Raw genomic sequence first — 25,188 nt, 5'->3', positions numbered from 1 at the left:
ATCTAAAGTTTCATCATCTTTTACTTCAAAATTCCTTTCTTGCCCTTTAGGTTTGAAGGTTAATGTTGATGGTAAATATTTTTATTTTTTTTTGAAGGTTGTGAAGTAGATAAAATCTTTAAGTTAAACAATAGGACAGACAAAGAATTTTATTTACCTAAGAGGTTGAAAATGATTTGTTTTGATTGGAAAAATAAGGGTTTTAAGTGTTATAAGTTGAAGCGAGGGCATTTCCGTTAATCTTTCTTAGTCTATTAACTAAGACCAAGGACAAGGGGCATATCATCATTTTGAAAATACAGGGGGGGGAATAATCAATAATCGCCAAATTGTAGAGGGGTATGGTTTTGTCTAATTCGGAGAAGGGCAAGGGTCTTTTTGTCATTTTGAATTAAATGGCGGGTCTTCAGTTTCAGCTGAAACATAACCGTTAAGTGGTTTAATAACTACCACCATCTTCACATTAAAATCAAATAAAACTTGTACACGTGTCATCACTGGTCTTTCCCCTCCAAACACAATCTCTCTCTCTCTCTCTCTCTCTCTCAGTTTTAATTCTTCTTCTCTTTAAAACACTTTCATCTACCCTTTAAACCTCAAGAGAACTGAAATAGATGAACAAGCTTCCCCATTTATTATCTACACCCCAAAATCCAAAATACCCACAAAGGAAATTCAGCAAAAAAGCCATGAATTCTTCAAAGTTTCATCTTTTTATGGTGATTTTGATTGTTTTTCTTAGTACCCAATTGAGCATATATGCAGGAGAAGAACCTTCGACGGCGAATTTTATTACTTGGAAGGATATAGGAATCAGAATGGAGGACTACTACGAGAAGTTGATATTGTTTGATACAGAAAGTAATAATCGAGTTATCATCGTAGATAAGGATGGGATGGGAGATTCCACTACTGTTCAAGGAGGGGTCGATTTGGTTCCACTTCATAACACACGGAGGGCTAAGATTTTGATTCTTCCAGGTGTTTACAAGTCAGTATTATTGAATTCGACAACTAATTTACTATCGATCTGATTTTCATGTTAACTATTAAGAAAGACTTCTCACCCACTTTCATGTTTTCGATGATTTTTGGTCTAATATTTCTCATTTTTAATGATAATTTTTTTGTCCCTCTATATGACAGAGAAAGGGTAGTTGTTCCAATAACCAAGCCTTATGTTTCATTTATTGAAGGAAAAGTCCAAAACAGTGATCTCTTGGCATACCAAAGCTTCTGATAGAGATTCCAATGGGAAGGAGACAGGGACCTTCAATACATCTACAGTCAACATCGAATCCAATTACTTCTGTGCAGCAGGAATCACTATTAAGGTAACACGTAGATGGTTTGGGTTCCTCGTATTTAGAGCTAAATTAAAATATATTAGTCATTGGGTCAAGATTGTTTATATAAGTTCATGTGATGGTCGCAGAACACAGTAGAAGCAGTGCCCGGGGGGATAGGGATGCAAGCGGTCGCATTGAGAGTTGCAGGAGACAAATCGATGTTCTTTAGAGTCAAGATTCTCGGTTCACAGGACACCCTTTTAGACCTAAGCGGAACACATTACTTCTACCAATGTTACATCCAAGGATCTATCGACTTCATTTTTGGTAATGCAAGATCTCTCTATGAGGTAAAGAGATATAAATCTAGAGAAACATAGAAAATTTTCTTTGGTTTGTTAAAGTCTTTTTGATTTTCTGATATTAAAAGGTGTCATGAGATCCAGGAGTGCATTCTTCGTTCAAAGGCTAAAAGATCTGGAGCAATTGCGGCTTCACATAGGAATTCTGCAGGGGAGAATACTGGGTTTTCGTTCGTAAACTGTACGGTGAATGGGACTGGGACGGTATACTTGGGAAGAGCTTGGGGCAACTATTCAAGAGCGGTCTATTCTTACTGTGATTTGGATGGTATTATAAATCCTATGGGTTGGAGCGATTGGGGAGACCCGTCAAGGAGAAGGTAAGAATCTCTTCTCATAGTTCTCGAAGAGATTGTTCATGTGTTGTTCTTGAGAAGGATATTAAATGGGAATAAAGCTTAAAGTTTAGAATCTACAGGACTGTGTGGTTTGGGGAATACCAATGTAAGGGTAGAGGAGCTGATTCGACGAAACGGGTACCATGGGCAAAATCATTCTCCTATGAGGAAGCAAGGCCTTTTCTGGACAGGAATTTCATAGATGGAGATCAATGGTTACGACTTTAATTCTTATCTTCTTGTGTTTTTTTTTTGAAACTTCAGAATTCAAAGACAAAGTCTTGTGATTCAAGCCAACTTCAAAATAGTGATCAATGTGTCAGAAAATCTAATACAAGTCTTAGAGAATTAGATCGACTTTGTGTGTGTGTGTGTGTGTGTGTCGATAAAACCTTGACAACGATCAAATTTGATATAAACAAGTCTTCACAAGTTTCCAAAATATATGTGTTTTAAGAAAAAATTGGCATAACAGCATCAGTAATGAATCTTTCATTCATGGAATCAAGTATTAACATGTTAGGTGTCGACCATACTAAAATTAGTTGACAGTGCATATCTTTGGAGTACATTTACTGATTTACAGACAAACAACAACCACGTGCAATCTCTTAAGCAGATGCTAGTCCCAAATATACAAGAAAATCCATCTTCTTCTTAAAGAAAATGTGCAAAGAGTGATTAATATACACCTACACTAAACAAACCTTTTGATGTGGTACAAGAGAAAATGATGGTCACTAAGAGATACCAAAGACCTTTTTATTTTGGGCTGCGTCATTATAGCTTTAAACTTCATCTCTTTTGGGTTTCCATCAGTCTTTATTGAATAGAGTTCCATGCGGAGTTGCATTCAGTACCATTTGCAACATCATTCGTTCTAGCATCCATTGGTGGACTGGACTCTAAATTCAAAGTATTTCCATCACTAGCCACCATGTTTCTAACATGGTTAAGGATCCTTGTGAGTTCTCTATGTACATAATCAACACGCTCTTTTGTAATTGATGACTCTGCAAATAAAGTTGAAGTGAGGGATTGAAATGATTGAGACCATCCATCAATATTGTTTTGAACCATTGAGCTCTCTCTTCGCCATCGAATAGGCAAATATTTTTCTGGAATGTGGAAATAGTTCTTCGAAGCAAGTACCCTAAGTGAATGTCTACATAATATTCCTGAGACTTCAAATTCTTTGCAAGAACAACATATTTTCTCATCTTTTGGAATCCAACTCACAACATGCCCTCCATCTATCTTCTTGTGGTGTCGCACAATATATGATCCATCAGCAGTTTCAAATGCCGCACATTGCACGGATAACACAATTTCATTTTGTAACAAATTGAAGGCATAAGGCGTAAGAATGTTGGAAGCATGTTCTTCAATGGGCATGGATGTTTTAATATGAACGTCTTTGATCACTTCTTCATCTCCTGCTTGATTTCTAGAATTGGCAACAATACCCACCTACACAGAATCCAAAACAAATCCTACAATCACAATGTGGGAAATCTTACTGAAAAGAATCTAAGTCCTAAAAAGTACCTAAAAATACCTGTTCAAAAAAGCTCTCCAAACTCATTTGCACACTCAAGATTCCTTTCAAGAATGCATCTATGGACTGCAAATATTCTTTTGACGTCATTTGAGCAAGAAAATAACCTCTTATGTAGGGTAGTGCCCATGATGCACGGTGGGAAAAGAGTAAAGTGAGGTGTTTATTTGAACCAAGTCCGAACCTAGCAACCATCTGATTCCACTGAAACTCGAAATCCTTTCTAGTTTCCAAATTATACAATCTATCGAACTCGGTCCTAAATTCTTCATATCGTGATCCAAGTGGAAAAGAGAACCAACTTGATAGTTTCGAAACAATGTGCCCTATACAAATAACATGCTTGGTATGCGGCAGCACTCTTGTCATAGCATCTCTAAGCCCCAAATCTAGATCAGTTAGAATCGTCTGCGGACCTCTTCCTTGCATAAATCGAAGAAAAACCTGTATAAAGAGAATATTATAAGCCCCTCCCCAAAAAAAAAAAAATAGTGTACATATAAAATGAAGATATGCGACACTGCACGCCAACCTGTAAAGCCCATGCAAAGGATTGAGACGTTTCATCTCGTAAGAGAACGCAGCCAAAGAAGATGGTTTTGCCTTTATTGTCTATACCAAACCAAACTCCAAGAAGCCTATCATAACTGATCTCACGATATGTGGCATCAAAAGAAACTACATCACCAAAAGTCTTATACGCACGAATAGAGTCCCCATACGACCAAGCAATGTTTTCAAGCTTGGCATTCTCATTCATTGTGAAATCATAAACAAAGTCGGTGTCTCTCTCTTTTAATGTCTTGCAAACGTTGAGAAGCTCCGATACATCATTTTCACGATCAACTTTCTTATAAGACTGAACAAAGTTTCTCACATCCCTCTCTATAAATGACAATTGCTCTGGGTCGCCTCCCTTCTCTAATTCCAAAACCTTCATTATATGGCGCACGGAACACCCAGCCTTATAGAGTAATAAAATGCGTTCTCGGTCTGCGTCTGGAATCTTACGATAAGCAGGAAGAAGACGTACTTGGTCGTCTTTCAACAACTCGTGATTATGATCATTATGAAATTGCTTAACATACCATCGAATAGCACCTCCGACAAACTTCTTTAGGATGTACATTCTACCTTCACATCCACATACTGATGTTTTTCGATCTCTTTTGCGCTCTGGTTTGCCTGGTCTTCTTCTAATCCGTTCAGGACCATAACGATGACAAACCAAAACTCTTGAATAAACTCCCCGATCCTCGTTACTCCTTGAGCTTTCCCTCCTTATAGCAAACCCATTCTTCCTAGCAAAGTTGCTGTAGTATTCAAAGGCTTCATCATCGGTTTCGAACGTCTGTCCTACGTAAGGAGGAGAGGCATCGACACAAGTAACAATCGTGCATTCTGTCAACAATGCTTCTTCTCTCTTTCCTTCTTCAAATCTAATATAACATTTGCGCTCTCCACACGGGCATTGTTGCCTTCGGATCCAGCAGTTGATGCCGTTTGGCGATTTCGTTGTTGCCATTTTTAACTTAAACCATATAAATCCAAAAAACAGTTTTCAAATAAAAATACCCAAATCCAAAAAATGTATAGAAGTTCATATCAGATAGAATAATAATTCGGAAATAAAAAATAAGTAAAATTCAAAGTGTGTTTGGCTAGAAGATTTAGAAACATTTTAGGGAGTGTGGATACTTGTCTGAACAAAAGGGCAGACAGATGAATCCAAGCAAAAAAACTAGGTTTTCATATGCACCAATTATACAAGTTTGATCTTTTTGGATGCAAGAACAATAATAAGCTTGATTGAGCATGTGTAGGCGACCAAGTTTCAATTTTTTCCCCCAAAATGTTGATTGATTCAAACAAAAACCCTGACATTTATGCCACCAACTTTCAATTTTTCCCAAAATGTTAATTGATTCAAAGTTTCAAACAAAAATCCTAACATTTGTGCCACCAAGTTTCAATTTTTCCCAAAATTTTGATTGATTCAAACAAAAACCCTAACATATGTGCCACCAAGTTTCAATTTTTCCCAAAATTTTGATTGATTCAAACAAAAACCCTAACACTTGTGCCACCAAGTTTCAATTTTTCCCAAAATGATGATTGAATCAAACAAGAACCCTAACATTTGCGCTTTGTAATTGAGAAAAATTAACAGAGAAACCTCAATGACGTAATTAATGAAAACTCAAACACCCAATCTTACAGAGGTAGAAGAGAAAAAAAGAGAAGCTCACCCTTTTAGCTTTCCATTCTTCTTCGTTCTCGCAGCTTCTCTCACGTTTCAGCACTTGCAGACATTTCGGCCTGGCAATATCACTTCAAGTCGCTTCTGTTCTGCTTGAATGCGCCTGACTACATCACTTCCCAAATCCCTGACCGTGGGCTGTGACTGTTTGTCCATTGGACCATAGGTTTAACCCAAGCCCAGTTAAAATGAGGCCTAAACCAGCTACAAAGGAGTGGATCGGGAGTAGGGTTTAAAATGGGACGGATTTTATCCGAAATCCAAGTGATTCGAATCCAAATTTAGCAGGTTTGGTTCCTTCAAGTATATCTGAATTAAAATATGTTTGGATATGAGTTAATGTCTCTTGACTCGATTTAGATTCGGATCAGATACAGATCCATCCTTATAGCCGTCAATATCAGAATAACATATTACTTTGCAATTTGTATTTTTATATTTTTTTAAACTATCTTTTATAGACCAATAACGGTTAGGTATAGTGGTCAAGACCTCCCTTTAAAATGGAAAGATCTTGAGTTGAAGTCACTAGTTAACCATATTTATTTTATTTTATTTGAAATAATCTTGAACAATTAAACATTATTCGACCTGAATAAATTATTTGATCAGATCAAATCAGATCTGAATATGGATTTAATGAAAATAAAATTCGAAAGCTAGTAGGACCCGAATCAAGATTCAGATTTGGGTCCAGATATGAATCTGGATTAAAAAAAAAAAAATTCAAATATGGATATGGACATACTCATATCCGACTTGATCTCAACCCGTTTAAGCCCTAGTGGGAAGAGGGGAAGGGGATTATGAGTCCTTATATATGTTGACGTGCCATTGGGACTTTGAACTTCATGGATTTTCGACGTATTCCAACTCAAACCCAAAATACAATTTTTCGGGCTTCCTTGTAAATTTTGGACTTGAGTTAGGCTTAGATTGGGATTTTGGCCCAGACCTGAATTTGGGTTGGGTTTTAACTAATGTTCAGACAATAAAGAACAACCCTGGGATGGTTGGACTTGGTTTGAGTGCTTTGTAACTTAGTTTGACTTAGATCCTAATATGATCGAGTTAACTGACTTGAAACTCAGTTCGGTTAGTTTGATTAGACCTTGACTCAATGCTAACTCACCTATGATGTAGGAAATTAAATCTAAATGGACAAATAAATTCATGTCGGCACCATGATATTGGGAATATATTTTTATTAAAGTTGCTACCAATGATGTTGATATCTTATGGTTGACCAAATAAGAATGAAGATCTAATTCTATGGATGCACCCTTGAAGAAGAGAATCTCTATATCCACACCAAGTCTTTATTATAACATATCAGTTAATCAAATTAGCACTAATGATTTTTGACCCGAAATTTTTCTCTCGGTCTTTACTCGGCTGATGTGGTAAGGGCATATAATTGTTGATCTTTTTTCCTTGTGTGTCCTGAAGCAAAAAGATCTATGTTCTATGCCCTTGCCATGTCAGTCGCGTGTAGACCGAGTGAAAATTTTGAGTCAAAAAATCACGAGTTGACAAATCTCAATTTTTATTTTTAACAAATAAACATGATCTTGACCATGCAAACACAAAATCAGACAATTGTTATCGGGATTTGTTAATGAGATATATAAAAAAATCCCAACAATTGGATATTATGCTTACATCGTCGGATCGAATTATTGTTATTTTTTGAGTCATTCTTGAGTCAACATAACCCAACTCATAATTATTCTTAATTCTACGATTGGTGTGCAATACTGAATAGTAAATCCGGCAATAGGGGAAGGGAGACTTCTTTGTGTTTGAATTTTCCCTTATAACATACCAAATTATATTTAGATAGTTAAATGGGTGAACCTCACTTTTGTGCGTTGAATATGACAAATTTTAAGTCTAGTACATTGTTCATTTTAATTCTCAAAACATGTATTTTCACTCCAGTACTTAAAATTTTCCCCTTGCACTCTATTTGGATGATTGCACTCAAAATAAAAATAAAAGTATTGCACTCTTTTGATTTTTGTTTATTTTTCTTCTTCTTCAACCAAGCTCCCATAAATTGTTGTTAGTTCAATAATTTTTGTAAGAAATATTTTGCTGTATAACAAGTATGTTTACAATTTACATGAGCAGAAAAGACGAAGTCACGAGAAGGTGAATATTCCTAAATCTTAACGTCATTGATAATGAATTGCAATTAGTAGGTAGAAATAGATGTTATAAAAAATGTTATTTTTTAGGGTTGGTGTGCAACTAGTCGGTCTCTTTTGGGAAAGCCAAAATATCTTTGGTTTGGGAAGGATAGGTGTGTCGTAAGTAAAAGTTGGTGTGCCAAGTAGAATCTCTCTTAAATAATAAATAACATGGAGCTTGTCATATGGGATGAGATCTTGGAGGAGTCTCTGGAAGTCTGAAAAAGAACTTTAAGCGATTCTCTCTAAAGCTTCCAAATTTGCTAACGCAACCGACTGTGGAATCACTAATTAGCATTCTCAGGTGATCCAAATCTCTCTCTTCAACCCTTCTCCGCTGCAACAGTTTCATTTTTCTTTTCTTTTTTTAATATTTTCACTTGAAACAAATTGTGTTTTTTTATTGTTCTTGAAATGGGTATTTTCTTCTTTATTCCAATTATTATAACATACAAACCAATTGAAATATTGATTTTCAGAATCTCTCTATGATCATGTAGATTTGCAGAACTATAAGTTTATATTTGTACAAATTTATTTCAATGTATGACATACAAGCTAATTGATATGGGCTTTGTTGCTGTTCTTGGTTTTATTTTTTATAGATATAAGAAGATTTCATTAGAGACTATGGATCCAAGATTACAACCATGACCCATTTAAGAACAATCTCCTCCAAGAAATGGGTTTCTGTTTAAAGTTTGGAGAATGTTATCTATTGTTACTTACTAGCTTGTAAAGCCAAAGATTCTCCTGTAAGTGAAATCTCAGCTTTAATCATAAAATGGCCTATAATAATGGTGATGCAAAAGTACCCTTGCTTTCTGGGTTATTAGATCCTTCTCCTCAATCCAACCAAAAGAACACTATCAAGAGAAGAAGATTTCGTCGTTGTAGAAGTGCCCCTATAGAATTTATTCCCCTAGAAAAGAAGGATGATGTTTTACCTCCACCTACTGAATCCATTTTCGCAAAACTCAATCCTAGTTTTACACGAGTAGCCTTGTTTTTGGTCGTCTACCTTGGCGTTGGTACTCTATGTTTCTACCTTGTTAAGGATCAAATTAGGGGTGAGAAAACAAATGGGATTCTCGATGCCGTTTATTTCTGTATAGTTACAATGACCACTGTTGGATATGGAGACCTTGTACCTGATAGCGTTGCCGCTAAACTACTTGCCTGTGCTTTTGTTTTTACGGGAATGGCTCTTATTGGGCTCATTCTCAGTAAGTCGGCAGACTATCTAGTAGAAAAGCAAGAATTGTTGCTTGTTAAAGCCCTACACGTGAATCAACAAGTTGGTGAAATGAGATTCTCAAGGAAGTAGAAGCGAAGAAAGTGAAATACAAATTTATTGTGACCTTGAGCCTTCTTTCGGTGCTTATAATTGTCGGAACAATCTTTTTATCTAGAGTTGAGAATTTGGATCTTGTTGATGCCTTTTATTGTGTTTGTTCCACCATCACAACTTTGGGTTATGGGGATAAGAGCTTCTCAACTGAAGTGGGGCGTATCTTTGCTGTTTTCTGGATATTGACCAGTACAGTATGTTTAGCTCAGTTTTTTCTTATCTTGCTGAGCTGACCACCGAATTGAGACAACAAGAGCTGGTCAAATGGGTTCTCAACCGAAGGATTACACACGTAGATCTTGAGGCAGCGGATATGGATGATGATGGGACTGTAAGGTAAGTTGTGTTTCCTTTGCTTTGAGCAACAAAACATAAACTGAAACCATCCTTAGTGTCTGACAGTGTTGTTTCTCATCTTTAGATCTCTTATGCATAGTTAAGTCCTTTAATGCTCATGTATTTGACTTAATTTCTACAGTGCTGCTGAATTCGTGATATATAAGCTCAAAGAAATGGGGAAGATCAGCCAAGAAGATGTTGCACTTGTGATGGAGGAGTTTGAGGATCTCGATGTTGATCAGTCTGGAACATTGTCAGCATCTGATCTAATGCTTGCTCAGTCCTCTCAGCCAGAGAACTGATTGTCTCCATGTCGGAGAGGTTAGTAGTGAATGGTAACTTTGCACAATGAATGTATCCACAAAGCCGTTTAGTAGAATTAACTTTCCTTGACAGAAAAAAAAAAAAAGAAGTAATTTCTATATGCCTTCTATGGATCAAGGACTCTTACATGTAAATTCCTCGTAAAACATACATAACAATGATATTTGGTTTGCTCATAGTTGTCAATGCTCTACTTTCTTGTTATAGTTGCCGATCTTCTGCTTTTTCTTTACATGTATACATTAAATTTGCAATACATAGTGCCATGTAGCAAGAGAGGAAGTGAGCACTGTTATAGTGGTTCCCTCTAATAATATACAAAGAATTCAGAACAAAGGGGAAATTGTATTAGCACAATCAATAGAAAAATATTACAAAGAGATCATAGAATCCAACCTCCAATATCGCATCAAACCATTGAGACGAAAGAGGCTATATATGCTTCACGCCCGAGGGTTATCTTAAGAGTCAATGAATTGGATGATCTGATAGATGGAGCAGCATTTTTTACAGTAATAAAATGCTTGCATTGTACCATAAGTTACTGATAATCAAGCAAGTAACCATCTTTCAGTCATTGAAAAAAATGATTTCTATCATTTAAGATAACCTTGTTTGTTTTTACAAGATTTTGTTATAGATTTAGAGAGAAAGAGAGTGAGGAGGGAAAATTGAGTAACTGTTACTTTCATAGAGAGCCAGCTTCTAAGTTGTGCTTTTCGTTTTCACTTCACAGCAAGGGAAACCTCTCCCGCTCTTTGCGATTAAGTCCTTTAAAGGATGGACTCTCTCTCACAGAACCCATATCTTATAGTCCTCCAAAAATCAATCTTTTGGTTTGTGGGTTTAAGTTCTCTGTATTTTCAAGCACGAGACAATGGTGGATTTGGAGGAATTAGATGAAGAAGAGTTGTTTCTTGCTTCCTCAGACCCTGTTGTGTTAGAACTCAATCGGTTGCAGAACCAACTTAAAGGTTTATCTGCTTCTTTTCTATGGGTTTTATATGTTTCTTTTGTTGTTTTTGGAGTGTTGGCTTAGCTTTTTATGCAATCATTTGTACAAAGTTTTCTGCATTCTTCATAAGGTGTTATTTTTTATGCAATGTTGTTTATCTTCTCTGTTTTCGCCCCAAAATATCCACAATCCTTCTATAGTTTTCTAAACCATTGATGATCACTATAATTAGTAGATCTACTCATTTTTTATCCTCCGAAGATTTACAAATCTAAAACAAGTTCAATGAATTTAAACTATCTAATCATGCATGGTTTTGAAGAATGTTAGCCTTAATTTGAAACTCAAATCTAGCTCTTGATGTAAAACAATTTTTCAAAAATAATAGTAAGTAAAGGATAGATTGGAGGAGTTCCTATCTCAAATGCGTCTTCTACGATACAATAATTCTAAGATCTAGTCCCAAAGGTCTTCTTTATTCACTTTCCAGTCTTCCTCTCCCACGAACACGCTATCTACTTGGATCGACGTGAAGTCCTCAACAAAACGAATATTTTCTTCTCTTTCGTCGAGTCTTGAATCCCACTTTATGATTTTCGAATCAATGCTTCTAATTCTAAGGAGGTTAGGATTATAGTTTGTTCTTGTAGAATAGAATGTAAAGTCTGTAAATATCTAATAAGGGTGGTATTTATAATAATCTTAAGTTTTAAATATTATTTTTTAAGTTCGTTTAAAAAGTCTATGTCCTGGTTTCTGATTTTTACAAATTTATTGTATATTTTACATAATTTTTTGAACGAATTTAATGATGTTCTTAGATTTTTTTTTTTTTTTCAAAAATCATTTTTTTTAAATTATTTTTAAATGATCAAATTTAATCATTAATTAAAATTTCTCAAAATACATAATGGATATCTAAGACATTACATGAATAAACTTGGGTTTAATGGTAACTATGTCAAGTTGGGCTCAACATGAACCTAGGAAGCCCAACCTTGGAATGAGTTGGAATTGGGTTGACTGCTTATTACTTGATTAGAGTTAGATCCTAATATGGATGAGTTGACTTTTATCACCCAATTACTGAGTTGGGAAACACAAATGACTTGAAACTTGATTTGCCTCCACTCAACACTAACTCAGCTAGGGATATGGCATTTGTCACAATCTACTTGTAACTGTATAAAATAAATTCATGTCGGCATCCTCATATTCAAGATGTATTTGTATTAAAGTCGGGAGTGGATTCTCTGTAGTACTCTTTCCAGTAGTTCCGTATAGTAAATTTTAAATACCATAGAATTAAAGGTTGAAAAGAAAAATAAACACCTCAAACATGTGAGGATCACGGTGTAGATCAGATTTGGAATAAAAAATAAAAATTTCTAAACCTAATCAATGGTTTGAAAGTCGACGATCCCAACTCCAATGTGTTTAACAATTGGATGTGTGCATCTTTATGCTGTGGCGCTCCCTCAATCGGTGAAATCTGTTATAAGAAACTGCAAAGAAAAAGTACTACAGAGGATCCACTCTCATTAAAATTGGTAGCAATGATGTTGATATCTTATAATTGATGAGAAAATGGTGGATCCCATGATTAGTAATTCTACGGATGCCCGTGAAGAAGGGAACTTTCCTAGCCACACCAATTTTTAATTATAATAGATAAATAAATAAAATTAATTAGACTACACCAGTTAAGGGTAAACAAAAGTTTGAGAAGATCATATGACGATGAAATGATGATTTCACCCCCTCATTCTTCTTAACTCGTCAATTAAACACGAGAATCAATTTGACCTCTTTCCACTATTTCTTCTTTTATAACAAACAATCGTGAACTTTTATAACAAACAAGATTCTCCTTAACGAATTTTACTTTAATGGATTCTATGATTGGTGTGCAATACGGAATAGTCAGTGTGGCAATAGGGGGAAACTAAATAGGTCCTATCAGATCTGATTTTCCAGGTTTTCTAGTGGAGAGGATTCTCTTAAAAAAAAAAGCTTCATAATTACCTAACACAACCAGTTGTGGAATCACGAATTAAAATTCTCAGGTAATCCAAAACTCTCTCCTCAGCCCTTTCTCCGCTGTTACAATCTTTCCTCAACCACTTCTCCTCTGTAACCATCTTTTTTTAATTTTTAATTTTTTTTAAAACCTTGGAATAAATAATGGGTTTTTATTGTTCTTGAAATGGGTAACTTATAACATACTAAACAATTGAAATATTGATTTTCAGAATCTATCTATTTTCGTCGTGTGGAAAGTGTTCCTACGTCTTAGGTTCGACTCCCTTTAGAACCCAACTTCACGATTACCTTCCAAAAAACAATAAATAAAAAAAATATGGGCTTTGTTATTGACTTGTTGTTATTGTTTTTAAGAAGATTTCATTAAAGAACTAATGGATTCAAGGTGACAACGATAACCCATTTAAGAACAATCTTCTCCAAGAAATGGGTTTCTGTTTAAAGTTTGGAGAATGTTCTATATTGTTACTTACAATATTGTAAAGGCAAAGATTCTCCTCTAAGTGAAATCTCAGCTTTAATATGGGCTTTGTTATTGACTTGTTGGTTTTTTTTTTTTTGGATAGATATAAGAAGATTTCATTAAAGAACTATGGATCCCAGGTTACAAACATAACCCAGTTGACAACAATCTCCTCCAAGAAATGGGTTTCTGTTTAAAGTTTGAAGAATGTTATATATTGTTACTTACAAGCTTGTAAAGCCAAGGATTCTCCTCTAAGTGAAATCTCAGCTTTAATCATAAAATGGCCCATAATAATGGTGATGCAAAACAACCCTTGCTTTCTGAGTTATTGATTCCTTCCCCTCAATCCAATCAAAAGAACACTCTCAAGAAAAGAAGATTTCGTCGTTGTAGAAGTGCTCCTATAGACTTAGTTCCCCTAGAAAAGAAGGATGATGCCTTGCCTCCACCTACCGAGTCCATTTTGCAAAACTCAATCCTAGTTTTAAACGGTAGCCTTGTTTTTGGTCGTCTACCTTGGCATTGGTACTCTTTGTTTCTACCATGTTACGGATCAAATCAGCGGTGAGAAAACAAATGGGATTCTCGATGCCGTTTATTTCTGTATAGTTACAATGACCACTGTTGGATATGGAGACCTTGTTCCCAATAGCGTCACCACCAAACTGCTTGCTTGTGCTTTTGTCTTTACGGGAATGGCTCTTATTGGGTTAATTCTCAGTAAGTCGGCGGACTATCTCGTAGAAAAGCAAGAATTGTTGCTTGTTAAAGCCCTACACATGAATCAACAAGTTGGTGAAAATGAGATTCTCAAGGAAGTAAAAGCTAAGAAAGTGGAATACAAATTTATTGTGACGTTGGGCCTTCTTTTGATGATTATAATTGTCGGAACAATCTTTTTATTTAGAGTTGAGAATTTGGATCTTATTGATGCCTTTTATTGTGTTTGTTCCACCATCACAACTTTGGGTTATGGGGATAAGAGCTTCTCGACCAAAGTGGGGCGTATCTTTGCTATTTTCTGGATACTGACTAGTACAATCTGTTTAGCTCAATTTTTTCTCTACCTTGCTGAGCTGACCACTGAGAGGAGACAACAAGGTCTGGTCAATTGGGTTCTCAAACGAAGGATGACGTCCGTAGATCTTGAAGCAGCAGATCTTGATGACGATGGGACTGTGAGGTAAGTTGCGTTTCCTTTGCTTTGAACAAATAAGCTTAAACTAAAACCATCCTTAGTGTTTGAATGTGTTGTCTTTAAATCTCTTATACATAATTAAGTCCTTTAATGCTCGTGTATTTGACTTAATTTCTACAGCGCTGCTGAATTCGTGATATATAAGCTCAAAGAAATGGGGAAGATCAGCCAAGAAGATGTTGCACTTGTGATGGAGGAGTTTGAGGATCTGGATGTTGATCAGTCAGGAACATTGTCAGCATCTGATATAATGCTTGCTCAGTCCTCTGAACCGGAGAACTGATTGTCTCCATGTTGGAGAGGTCAGTAAATGGTAACTTTGCACAATGAATGTATCCACGAACTCGTTTGGTAGAATTAACTTTCCTTGAAAAAAAAAAAAGAAGTAATTTCCATATGCCTTCTATGGATCAAGGACTCTTGCACATAAATTCCATGTAAACCGTACAAAACAAGGATACTTGGTTTGCTCATAGTTATCAAGGCTCTACTTTCTTGTTATAGTTGCCAATCTTTAGCTTTTTCTTTTCATGTTTACATTAAGTTTGTAGTTTTTCACCTAAGCCTTATTACTTATGGAACAATTTTCCATCCTTCTTTTACCTTATTTACAAAACGAAAAGAGTAGTCAATTGTTGAAGAAAAATTTGGACAGCACAAGACATCGGCCGTGTAGCAAGAGAGGAAGCGAGCACTGTTATAGTGGTTCCCTCGAATACTATACAAAGAATTCAGAACAAAGGGGAAACTGGTATTAGCACAAGTAATAGAAAAATATTACAAAGAGATCATAGAATCCAACCCCCATTGTCACATTTTGAGTATAAAGAGATCATCTCGGTAACATGGCCTCAGCTTTCTTCTTATATGTCTACAAAGGTCAGAGGCACATATCTTGGGTCCACAACAAGGTGTTCATCGTAGGAAATCTGGTTTGGACAACAATGCCAAGAATCAGAATCCCATCTGATACTGGCATACTAATAAGCTCATATACTCACCCTCTCAAAATATCGATAGTGCTCATTAAGGGAGTCACAACCGGACACACCATCATCGTTACATGAACTCTAGTGTACCTATTACAACTTACTTGGGTAGAGATGGATTGATAGATCATCGTCATTGTCTACATTGTAATGTACACATCCATCTTCATGTACTCATTTTTGCTGCATTCACCTTATGAACGCATTTCGTGGCAGATTAAACTTCAATGTCGTAAACCATGGCCACTTTATTATTATCGTATAAGAATAGAACTAAGTTGATCAGGAATTCAATAATTTCTGTTCAAATTGAGGAATGAAGAATCAAAATCTGATACTTCGAAATTAAGTAGATCATTTTTGTGTCTATTGGTTGGAAATCTGTGCCTTAATCATTAAGGACTGAAAAACGAAGTAATCCTGGCCGTTTCATTTATTTTCCGAAAAATTGATCCTCAATGGTTAGGTTGTGTTAATCGAGCTGACATCATTGACTTGTTTTTCAAGAAGTTTTTACTAATCTCTCTCTTAATAACCATATATGAGATTCTCTTGAATTCCTCTGCTAGGCAATGTGGGACTGAAGTTTCATCAGGCAAAAACCAGAAAAAATGAATCATTAAACCATATAAGATCAGTTTGACCACACAAAAAAAAAAAAAACACTACTATTGCCACACCAACTTTTGTTAATGCCACACTAATTTCTATGTAAATCACCGAAGATTTGCTCACAGTTGGTGTGGCCATAGCAACTTTAAAAAGATTCATTCAATATAAAGCTTTGAATCCCAAATAAATATATGTTCTCTATTGCTGATTGACAACCAGTGGGATCACCCAAGATATTCCAAAACAGGGGTCCCATGCAAGCCCAAATAATCACAGAAAACCCAGAAAATTTCTGGATTTATGTAAAAATATTGTAACTTTATAACATGTCCTTGGGCATGTCATGGACCACGATTTTTCAGACCTGCGATTGGCTAAGATAGGTTAAACCTAACTTGTTGGGTCCCATGGCCGTCCTTGAGCTTGCCTGATCCATTTGCAACCCTGTAACTTAAACTACAAAAGTTTATTGGGATCTTTTTGTTCAAATAACAATAAAGCGAAGCGGGGTCAGGAACAACGACTCTCTTTATGATAAATAGATCTATTTTGAAAGTTTGTTATTACGGGTAGTTCCTACAAAGGATCGGACTAATAGCATATACAATAGTAGATGCTACATAGTTGATTCTCATCTTTCAAAAACTATGATTGTAATAGGAGCATCCATCGACAAAGGGATCACCCTAAGATGCGCTGACAACCATTTACCCCAAAAGACTGATCTGATGGGGAAAGGTGCCACTATGAATATTAAGCACTCCCTCTCACCTATAAAGGTGGAAAATTCCTTCAAAGAGACTTGAACCCGTGATCTAAACGAACGTAGTTTCTGATATCTATTGACGATCATGTACCCCAAAAGACTGATCTGATGGGGAAGGGTGCAACTATGAATATAATAAGAGGGTTACAAGTTGAATTGGGACATAGTACGTGAGCATGTGACACCCGAAAAACAGAGGCGGATAATACTACACTTAACAAGATGATCATCTCATGACTACTGAGAACAAATCAAATCAAATCAAATCAAATGGTTCTATTTCTCAATTTTTCTAACTTGCTCCTCCAACGAAACCAAGGTCGAAAAGATTGATCATGGATGAGGCAGTGATCGTCTATTCAGGTTAAATTGAACCTTAAGATATTTCCTAAATGGGACTCATACACATATATGATATAGTCAAGTTTTAGACAATTGTTAAGGTTGAATATTTTAGTACTTAATAATCAGAAACTCATAATTCAGAACTTACCTACTCAAGCTAATAAGAACCATTCAATTAAGACACCTAAGCTTGATTTTAGTTCTATATCACTTTCAAAATTTTGTTAGTGGGAAACCCATTAAGGGACCAATGCCCAAACTTTAATCAACAAACCCTTTGAATCTTTTGATGTTTTGAGGGTTTTGTAATGGTCTTTGTCTAAATTCAAGTAGAGGTGTAGGTGAGGTGGTGGAGTCTTCCCTTTGTCGCCTTACCAAAATACAATATAACTTAGTTTCTGCCAATTGGCCAAGAATTCAAAGAGAGAGATATACATGGAAGAGGTCTACATTCCAATATTTTTATGCTAGACTTCCAAGCAAAGATGTAGACTTGTCGCTTTGTTCTATTTTTTCTATAGTTGTCAATCCCTTACCTGCCACTTTCTTTGTTTTGATCTCTTTGAGTGACTTTCATAAAACCATGGTTTAAGGCATGTTTAAAGTTTAAGCTATTGAATTATTTCTAAACAAGAGTTTTCATCAACAGAGAGATCATGACAGGAGCAAAAGTTGTAATTATCTTTTATTTTTCTTAATTTTCACCTAACAAAATATTTTATTTTAATCTATTATCGTCAACGTATCATCCCAAATATTTGAATTTGACGGAAAAAATTATTTAATCTAACAGTTAGAAGTTACCAATTTGATTAATTTTTAGCGCGTAAACTTTACTCAAAGTAGGTTGGTGTGATACTTTGATCACAAAAGTATGTCAAAAAAAAAATTTTGATTCATTCAAGGGAGTCAGAGATATCCCAACATTTCCTTGGAACAATTGCTTTTAAGCTCGAGTTCTTCAAGTTTTACATGATTTCTATAATTAATTTTCTTTTAAAAATTATCAGATTGTAATAGTAACTAAAAAATCTTGAGGGGTTCGCGCAATGGCAATTTTGGATCATTAGGCCGTTAATGTTTGTTGGCTGTGAGTTCGATACCTAGTATGAGCAATTATTCCTCGAGGGCTACCTGTGAGGACATACTCTCACTTACTTGGTGCGTGTGATGTGCAAGTGTTGCACGTACCCCGAGACTAATCCTTGGACAAGACCATGGTCTATGGATTAGGAAAAGTCTAAATACGAGCCGGATCCGTTATCTATAAGGATGACTAGTTATCAAAAAAAAAAAGTGACAGATACTATTAAGAGTTGTGATAATTTGACTTCCCCTTCTAACATACACCCCGATCATAGAATCGTAGATCATTTGTCTCGGGATACAGAAGAAAAAGATTTATGATTTTACTTATCCCGAGGCAAATGATCTACGGTTTTGTAATTAGGGCGTATGCTAGAGGGGACATAAAAAATTATTATTTTCATATTAATACTTAATACCAATGTTAACCTTATACAAATAAGATTTTTGCAGAAACGTTAGTTATTTATATTAGGTGAGCTTTCTAGGCTGATATACAAAAGTATGATTATTTACAGAAGGAAAATTAGATGGTGCCAGCTAGCTTAAATTTGGTAAAAGCCTTTGGATAATGACACCATAGACCTAAGTTCGATCCCCACTATCATGGAGTTACTAATCAATTAAAAACAGGTTTCCCAATAAAAAGATAAATGCAAATTAATATGATCTATTGAATATGAATGTTCAAATCTGTTTAAAATTATTGAAAGTTGCAATAACCAAATTCAAGTTGATCAATCTAAATCACAATTTTAAAACTTTGTTTTGTGTTTCGTCCATGTCAGATATCGAGTTATCTCGGATGAGTTTTTCGATACATTTGAGACGTCTCGTTTTAAAAAATGAATGTAGCGTTCTATATATCGTCTGGAAATTTGACATACGGATCATTTTCAATCAATGGCTGTGTAAGTTTTTTTTTTTTTTTTTCTTTCTTTTATTCAATTCTTACTTCCTAAATGCTTCACGTGAGTGACTTATGACCTTATGAAATACACTCTAACGATTAAGTCAATCATAATTTTATAAATTATTGAATTTTTTACAGGATGATATATACATTTAAATAAATTTAATATTTTTTTATTAATTTTATATTTGTGTCTCTTACGACTTCATCCATGTCCCCGTTGATCATGGGGTTGATTAAGAAATGTGGTGGGCCTCCACTACCTTCGATCGTGGTTCTCCTTTTATGATCATATGTTACATCATTTATAATAGTTCCAAATGGTCAATTATGATTTAATGGGCACATGTTATTGCTCTTGTAATCATTCATGGCTTCAATGACGTATGTCTTTGATCACTAGAATTAACTCTGATCTCTCCAAACATTTTCAAGAAAATTTCTTCTTATAACAAGGCCTCAGTATCGTACCTTGTGAATCAAGCCATTGAAACGAAGGGGTGGGGGAAGAGTCATTCATGCCCGAGGGTTATTTTAAGAGTCAATGAGTTGGACGATCGTGATTGATGGAGAAGCATTTTTTTTACAATAATAAAAGAGAAATGATTTTCTATGCCCCCTCTAACATATACCCACTAATAGAACTGTAGGTCATTCCCCTCGAAATACGCATAATCATGAATATTTTTCTTGTGTATCTCAACGTAAATGATCTACAATTCTGTGATTGGGGCATATGTTAGAGGAGGGCGTAAAATTATCACTACGACTCGTAATAAAATGCTTGCATAGTAGCATAATTTACTTATAATCAAGTAAGTCACAATCGATCAGAGCCGTTGAAAAAGAATGATTTCTACCCTTTAAGATAATATTGTTAGTTTTTACAAGATTTTGTTTTAGATTTTAGAGAGAGAGAGAGAGAGGGAAAATTGAGTAACGGTTACTTTCAAACAGAGCCGGCTTCGCCGGCTTCTGTGCTTTTCGTTTTCGCTTCACAGCAAGGAAAAGCTCTCCCACTCTTTGCGGTCAATTCCTTTAAAGGATGGACTCTCTCTCACAAAACCCATATCTTATATTCCTCCAAAAATCAATCTTTTGGTTTTTGGGTTTATTTTCTCTGCATTTTCAAGCACAAAACAATGATGGATTTGGAAGAATTAGATGGAGAAGAGCTGTTTCTTGCTCCCTCAGACCCTGTTGTGTTAGAACTCAATCGCTTGCAGAGCCAGCTTAAAGGTTTATATGCTTTTTCTCTATGGTTTTTGTTTGTTTCTTTTGTTGTTTTTGGAGTGTTAGCTTAGCTCTTTATGCAATCTTCTGTACAAAGTTTTCAGCTTTCTTCAGAAGGCGTAATGGGTTTCTTTTGTTTTCCAGTTTAGTTTGCTAAGATTTGGAGTTTTGTTCTAAGTTTAGTAAGATTATTTAGTAGGAATCATTTTGAAGTTTACTGGATTTCTGGTGGTTCTGTTTATTGATTTTGGTTTTTAATGTTCTAAGTTTGGTAGAATTACTTAGGGTCTGTTTGTTACGGCTTTTTGGGATTTGAGCCAGAAAAGCATGTTTGTTGGTAACGGCTTCTGCTTCAACAGCTTTTGCGGGGAACCCAAAACTGCTTTTTTGAGAAGCCTTGCTCTGGAGCTGCTTTCGCCAAAGAGCTACTTATAGAAGCCAACACCGAAAAATGTATGGGGGTGAAATGACGATTTCACCCGACATTCTTCTTAACTCATCGATTAAACAACAGAAGCAATTCGACTTCTTTCTACTACTTTTTCGTCAGCTTCTGTAACAAATAAGATTCTCCTGGAAGTAGCTTCCCAGACTCTGAGCTTCTGCTTCTCCTAGACATAGAATCCTGAAGCAGAAGTTGAAATCTGTAACAAACAGACCCTTAGTTGCATGGTTTTGTGCCATACTGGCTTTTATTTTAATTGTGTTTGTGGTTCTTTTGACGTAAGATGTGGGGTATTGCTCTAAGTTTTGTTGGAATATTGGGTTTCTTGTGGTTCTTTCTATTGTTTTGTTTTGCCAAGATGCTGAATTTTGTTCAAAGTTATTTGCATTATGATTTTATTTTTATTTTGTACTAAACTAGGCTTCTTTTCATTTGGTTTATTAAGTTGTTGAGTTTTGTTCTAAGTTAAACTGAATTATTGGTTTATTTTTTTTTTCTTCTTAATAGAATTGACTATGTTTTACTTCGATTTATATAATTTTTGTTTGTTAATGGAAATAAGATATCAAATAGGAAATCATTAGAAGTGGAGGAAAATTTGAGCATATCTTTGTGGTTTTCATATATTTCATTTGGTTTACCCAAGACATAATAAGGTCCGTTTGCTTGGAACTTCCATTTCAGTGTCTCATATGAAATTTTTTTGATCTTGTCTTGAACTTCAATTCCAGAAAAGGATCGTGAGCTTGGAGTTGCCCATGGTGAAATTAAGGCTTTGAGAGTGACTGAAGTTCTGAAAGATAAGGCAGTAGAAGAGGTACTGAAGTAGATTCACAAGCGCGCGCGCACACACACACACTCATATCTCTGTATCATCTGATATCCTACTAGACGCATAAATCAAGCAAACATAATATTGTAATCTTACTTCTGTTTTCCAGCTTAGCAATGAACTGAATAAGTTGGACAAGAAGCTTAGAACCAACGAAGATCTTCTTGAACAAAAGGTGCGTTACTTTCTTAGTTAGAATTCTTCAAACTCCATTTTTTTAAGTAAGGTACTGATTTTGGTAGTCCATGTACATTTTATTACAGAATCTTGAAGTAAAGAAACTAACAAATGAGAAGAAAGAGGCATTTGCTGCACAATTTGCCGCGGAATCAACACTTAGAAGGGTGCATGCAAATCTAAAGGATGAGGATTTTGTTCCTGTTGAGGCTGTTATTGCACCTCTTGAGGCTGACATCAAAATGTATAAACATGAGGTGCGATCAAGCAAATAATATCATTAAAACCCTTTGCATAAGATGAAAATCATGGTTGAATGCTCATATAGCAATCGCTCTCTTTTACTTTTACCCTTTTTCAGATAGCATCACTACAAGAGGATAAGAAGGCTTTGGAACGTCTCAATAAGTCAAAAGAGTCGGCTCTTCTTGAAGCAGAACGGATTTTAAGAAGTGCTTTGGAACGGGCTTTAATAGTCGAGGAGGTTCAAAACCAGAACTTAGAGTTGAAGAGACAGATCGAGATCTGCCAGGCATGGTTCCTCCCAACTTGTTTTCTTGTGGTTAATGTTTTTTGTTGTTCGCTCAATTTGAATAAGCCCGCCAATGACGATGCAGGAAGAGAATCGTATCCTTGACAAAACTAACCGGCAAAAAGTTATTGAAGTTGAGAAACTTAGCCAAACCATTCAGGAACTTGAGGAGTCCATTCTAGCAGGTGGGGCTGCTGCGAATGCTGTACGTGACTATCGCCGTCAGATTTCTGAATTATATGTAAGAATTCTGTTATTATTTGATTAGTTGAATTGGTTTATTTTAGCTCAGAAGGTTAATAATATCTAGAGCGGGAACACAATCTTTTGATCACTACTAATCCTAGACTTCGACAATTTTCTAGGAGGATAAGAGAATTCTGGAGAGAGAGCTAGCTCGGGCTAAAGTTTCAGCAAATCGAGTTGCAACTGTGGTGGCTAATGAGTGGAAAGATGAGAACGATAAAGTAATGCCTGTTAAGCAATGGCTTGAAGAAAGGAGGTTCTTGCAGGTATTTCTCTCTCTTTGGAAATATCGAAAGCCATATGTTGTGCATTTTCTATGTCCATACTCTATGTCAAAATGTGAAAAAATGCCAAAATATCACCTAATTTGTCCCACCATTTCATGGGCACAACCTCCTTTCAGTACTATTTTTCTCTAACAAGAAGACTCAAAAGACGCAGCTCTTCATGCAAGTTTAAAAACATCAATAGAATCATCATATTCATCGTCAGAGTCTTATCCCAAAGATTTGCTACACATTGAAATTCTTCAGATATTATATATTTACAATAATAGTTCAAAGTTCAAACCAAGTAAACCCGACAATTGCATCATAACCCATTTAAGAAACCCAAAAGACATAAGAGATCATAAGATGAACCCACATTACATTTATTATATGAATTATGCCTCTTGTATTTGTAGACAGAGATACAACGATTGAAGGATAAGCTAGCGGTCTCAGAAAGAACAGCTAAGGCTGAAGCACAGCTCAAGGTATAAATATAACAATTTATCATCCAATAACATTCTTCTTTGACCACAAACCACTAGACAACCTTTGTTATTGTAAAATTCTCGCCATTTCTTCAGGATAAATTGAGATTGAGGCTGAATACATTGGAAGAAGGCTTAAAGCATGTGTCCCAACAAACTGACAAGTCCAATCATGTGTTGGGATTCCTAAATAATTCTGGACTCATAAAGAGATCAACGTCACAGCCTAGGGGCTCAGTTTGTATGAATAAAATTTCTCCACTACAGCAGCCAAATGTGGGGACTGAAACAGCCAATGGGGCCAGACAACTGAAACGAGTGAGTAGCTTGAAAATGAAATATATTGGTGGAGAAAATATGCTAAGAAAGAGTTTATGGGCATCTAGAAGTAAAGTGCTTGATAGTTCTGGAAAGGAGAACGCGGAAGTGAAGGCAAACTCTAATGTGAATGTTTACGAGTATATTGAGAGTGAGGCTGCGGTTCCGGGAGAAACAAAGCCCAGGGGCGACCACGTTGTGGATGCTCAACATAAGGGAAGTAGTACAGATGTTGGCAGTGAAGACTTAGTTTCGGGGTTTCTGTACGATAGGTTACAGAGAGAGGTCATCAGTTTAAGAAAATTGCTTGAGGAGAAAGATGGAACTTTGAATGCTAAAGATGAGGAAAGGAAGGTAAAAGAAACACTAATCCGTAATTTCTATATATCTGTTTTTCTTTTCAGTTAATGAGCTTCAATTCCTATGCAGATGCTTGTGAGGAAGGTGGATGCTCTTACTAAGGCCGTGAAAATAGAATCAAAGAAGCTTAAGAGAGCAGCTAAAGAAAAGGAAGTTGTATTAGCTAAGGTGGAAGATAGCAAACAAAAGATGAAAAACACACTCATCTAAAAGGTAAAGTTTTGCTCTTTAAACCCATTATTTCTTTCATTTAGATTTGGTTGTCCTGTTAATCTCTTTTCTAACGATTCAAAGGAGCGTGACTACATAAGTTGTCATTCCTTACCTTTTTCATGGTTGTCGATGTGTAGGACTGTGTAAGCATCTTGAAACTCAAATGAGTCTGAGAAGTTGAAGTTTATTCCAGAAGTAATTGCTTCATCATTCTTTTCTTGGGTGTTTCATCTGTACTTATGGGGAAGGTTGAGTTGTGGTCTTGTGTGAATAATTTGTTTTGTCTCGGAGAGAAAAGGGGGAATAAGAATTTTGTACAAATTGGGTGTCAACTTTTCTTCTTCCTGTGACAAATTAATGGCAATAAAACATTGCTTGGATCTATCCTATGTAGTTGTGCTTCAAATTTTCATCCATGGTCTCTATTATATCTTGAAACTCAAGTACTGTTTTGTCAATTGGCCATCCACCACCGTTTAGGCCTACAAATCAAATGGTGAGGTGACCCATCATGCTTGAAATAACTCGGGAATATGCCATTATCAAACATTACTCGTCTTAATTGAGAGAACCTCTTGTGGAAACACCACAAGAACTATAGAATTTTACAACAAAATGGTATTTCTTGTCACAAAAAGAAAGAAACACCTATTCATTTTCCATGACTAGTAACTCATGTATTCTCAAGA

The 25,188-nt window shown here is 35.7% G+C and overlaps 2 protein-coding genes and 3 pseudogenes across 6 annotated transcripts; 4 read left to right on the top strand and 1 right to left on the bottom strand.

Moving 5' to 3' along the window:
• Positions 1–514: 514 nt before the first annotated feature.
• Positions 515–2,217, top strand: LOC147387089 (pectinesterase QRT1-like; annotated as a pseudogene). Its single transcript, XR_015171363.1, has 5 exons — positions 515–991; positions 1,147–1,334; positions 1,436–1,639; positions 1,736–1,971; positions 2,070–2,217. The product of XR_015171363.1 is annotated as a pectinesterase QRT1-like (transcript).
• Positions 2,218–2,513: 296 nt separating this feature from the next.
• On the bottom strand, positions 2,514–5,911 carry LOC147387088 (putative protein FAR1-RELATED SEQUENCE 10). The gene is made up of 4 exons (XM_086421242.1): positions 5,797–5,911; positions 4,080–5,078; positions 3,548–3,991; positions 2,514–3,459 (listed from the first exon to the last, which is right to left on the bottom strand). Exons 2-4 carry the CDS (start codon positions 5,070–5,072, stop codon positions 2,812–2,814), a joined length of 2,085 nt encoding a protein of 694 aa, XP_086277368.1. The 5' UTR covers positions 5,073–5,078; positions 5,797–5,911; the 3' UTR covers positions 2,514–2,811.
• A 2,257-nt stretch (positions 5,912–8,168) lies between these two features.
• LOC147387087 (two-pore potassium channel 1-like) lies at positions 8,169–10,189 on the top strand (annotated as a pseudogene). Its single transcript, XR_015171205.1, has 3 exons — positions 8,169–8,303; positions 8,605–9,686; positions 9,829–10,189. The product of XR_015171205.1 is annotated as a two-pore potassium channel 1-like (transcript).
• A 686-nt stretch (positions 10,190–10,875) lies between these two features.
• Positions 10,876–24,888, top strand: LOC147387085 (microtubule-associated protein 70-5-like). 2 transcript variants are annotated; one of them, XM_086420459.1, is made up of 11 exons: positions 10,876–10,987; positions 21,796–21,881; positions 22,006–22,071; positions 22,160–22,330; positions 22,435–22,605; positions 22,691–22,846; positions 22,971–23,117; positions 23,537–23,608; positions 23,705–24,280; positions 24,356–24,499; positions 24,637–24,888. In XM_086420459.1, exons 1-10 carry the CDS (start codon positions 10,891–10,893, stop codon positions 24,494–24,496), a joined length of 1,683 nt encoding a protein of 560 aa, XP_086276585.1. In that variant the 5' UTR covers positions 10,876–10,890; the 3' UTR covers positions 24,497–24,499; positions 24,637–24,888. The 2 variants fall into 2 exon arrangements, with proteins under 2 accessions (XP_086276585.1, XP_086276584.1); XM_086420458.1 differs by lacking the exon at positions 10,876–10,987 and adding an exon at positions 20,274–20,625.
• On the top strand, positions 12,858–15,178 carry LOC147387086 (two-pore potassium channel 1-like; annotated as a pseudogene). The gene is made up of 3 exons (XR_015171204.1): positions 12,858–13,034; positions 13,578–14,660; positions 14,796–15,178. The product of XR_015171204.1 is annotated as a two-pore potassium channel 1-like (transcript).
• Positions 24,889–25,188: the final 300 nt, after the last annotated feature.

The sequence above is a fragment of the Akebia trifoliata genome, chromosome 13 (assembly GCF_017979445.1).
Source record: "Akebia trifoliata isolate Shusen 1 chromosome 13, ASM1797944v1, whole genome shotgun sequence".
In the NCBI taxonomy this organism is placed as follows: Eukaryota; Viridiplantae; Streptophyta; class Magnoliopsida; order Ranunculales; family Lardizabalaceae; genus Akebia; species Akebia trifoliata.
This window is presented reverse-complemented; position numbering and strand designations above follow the sequence as displayed.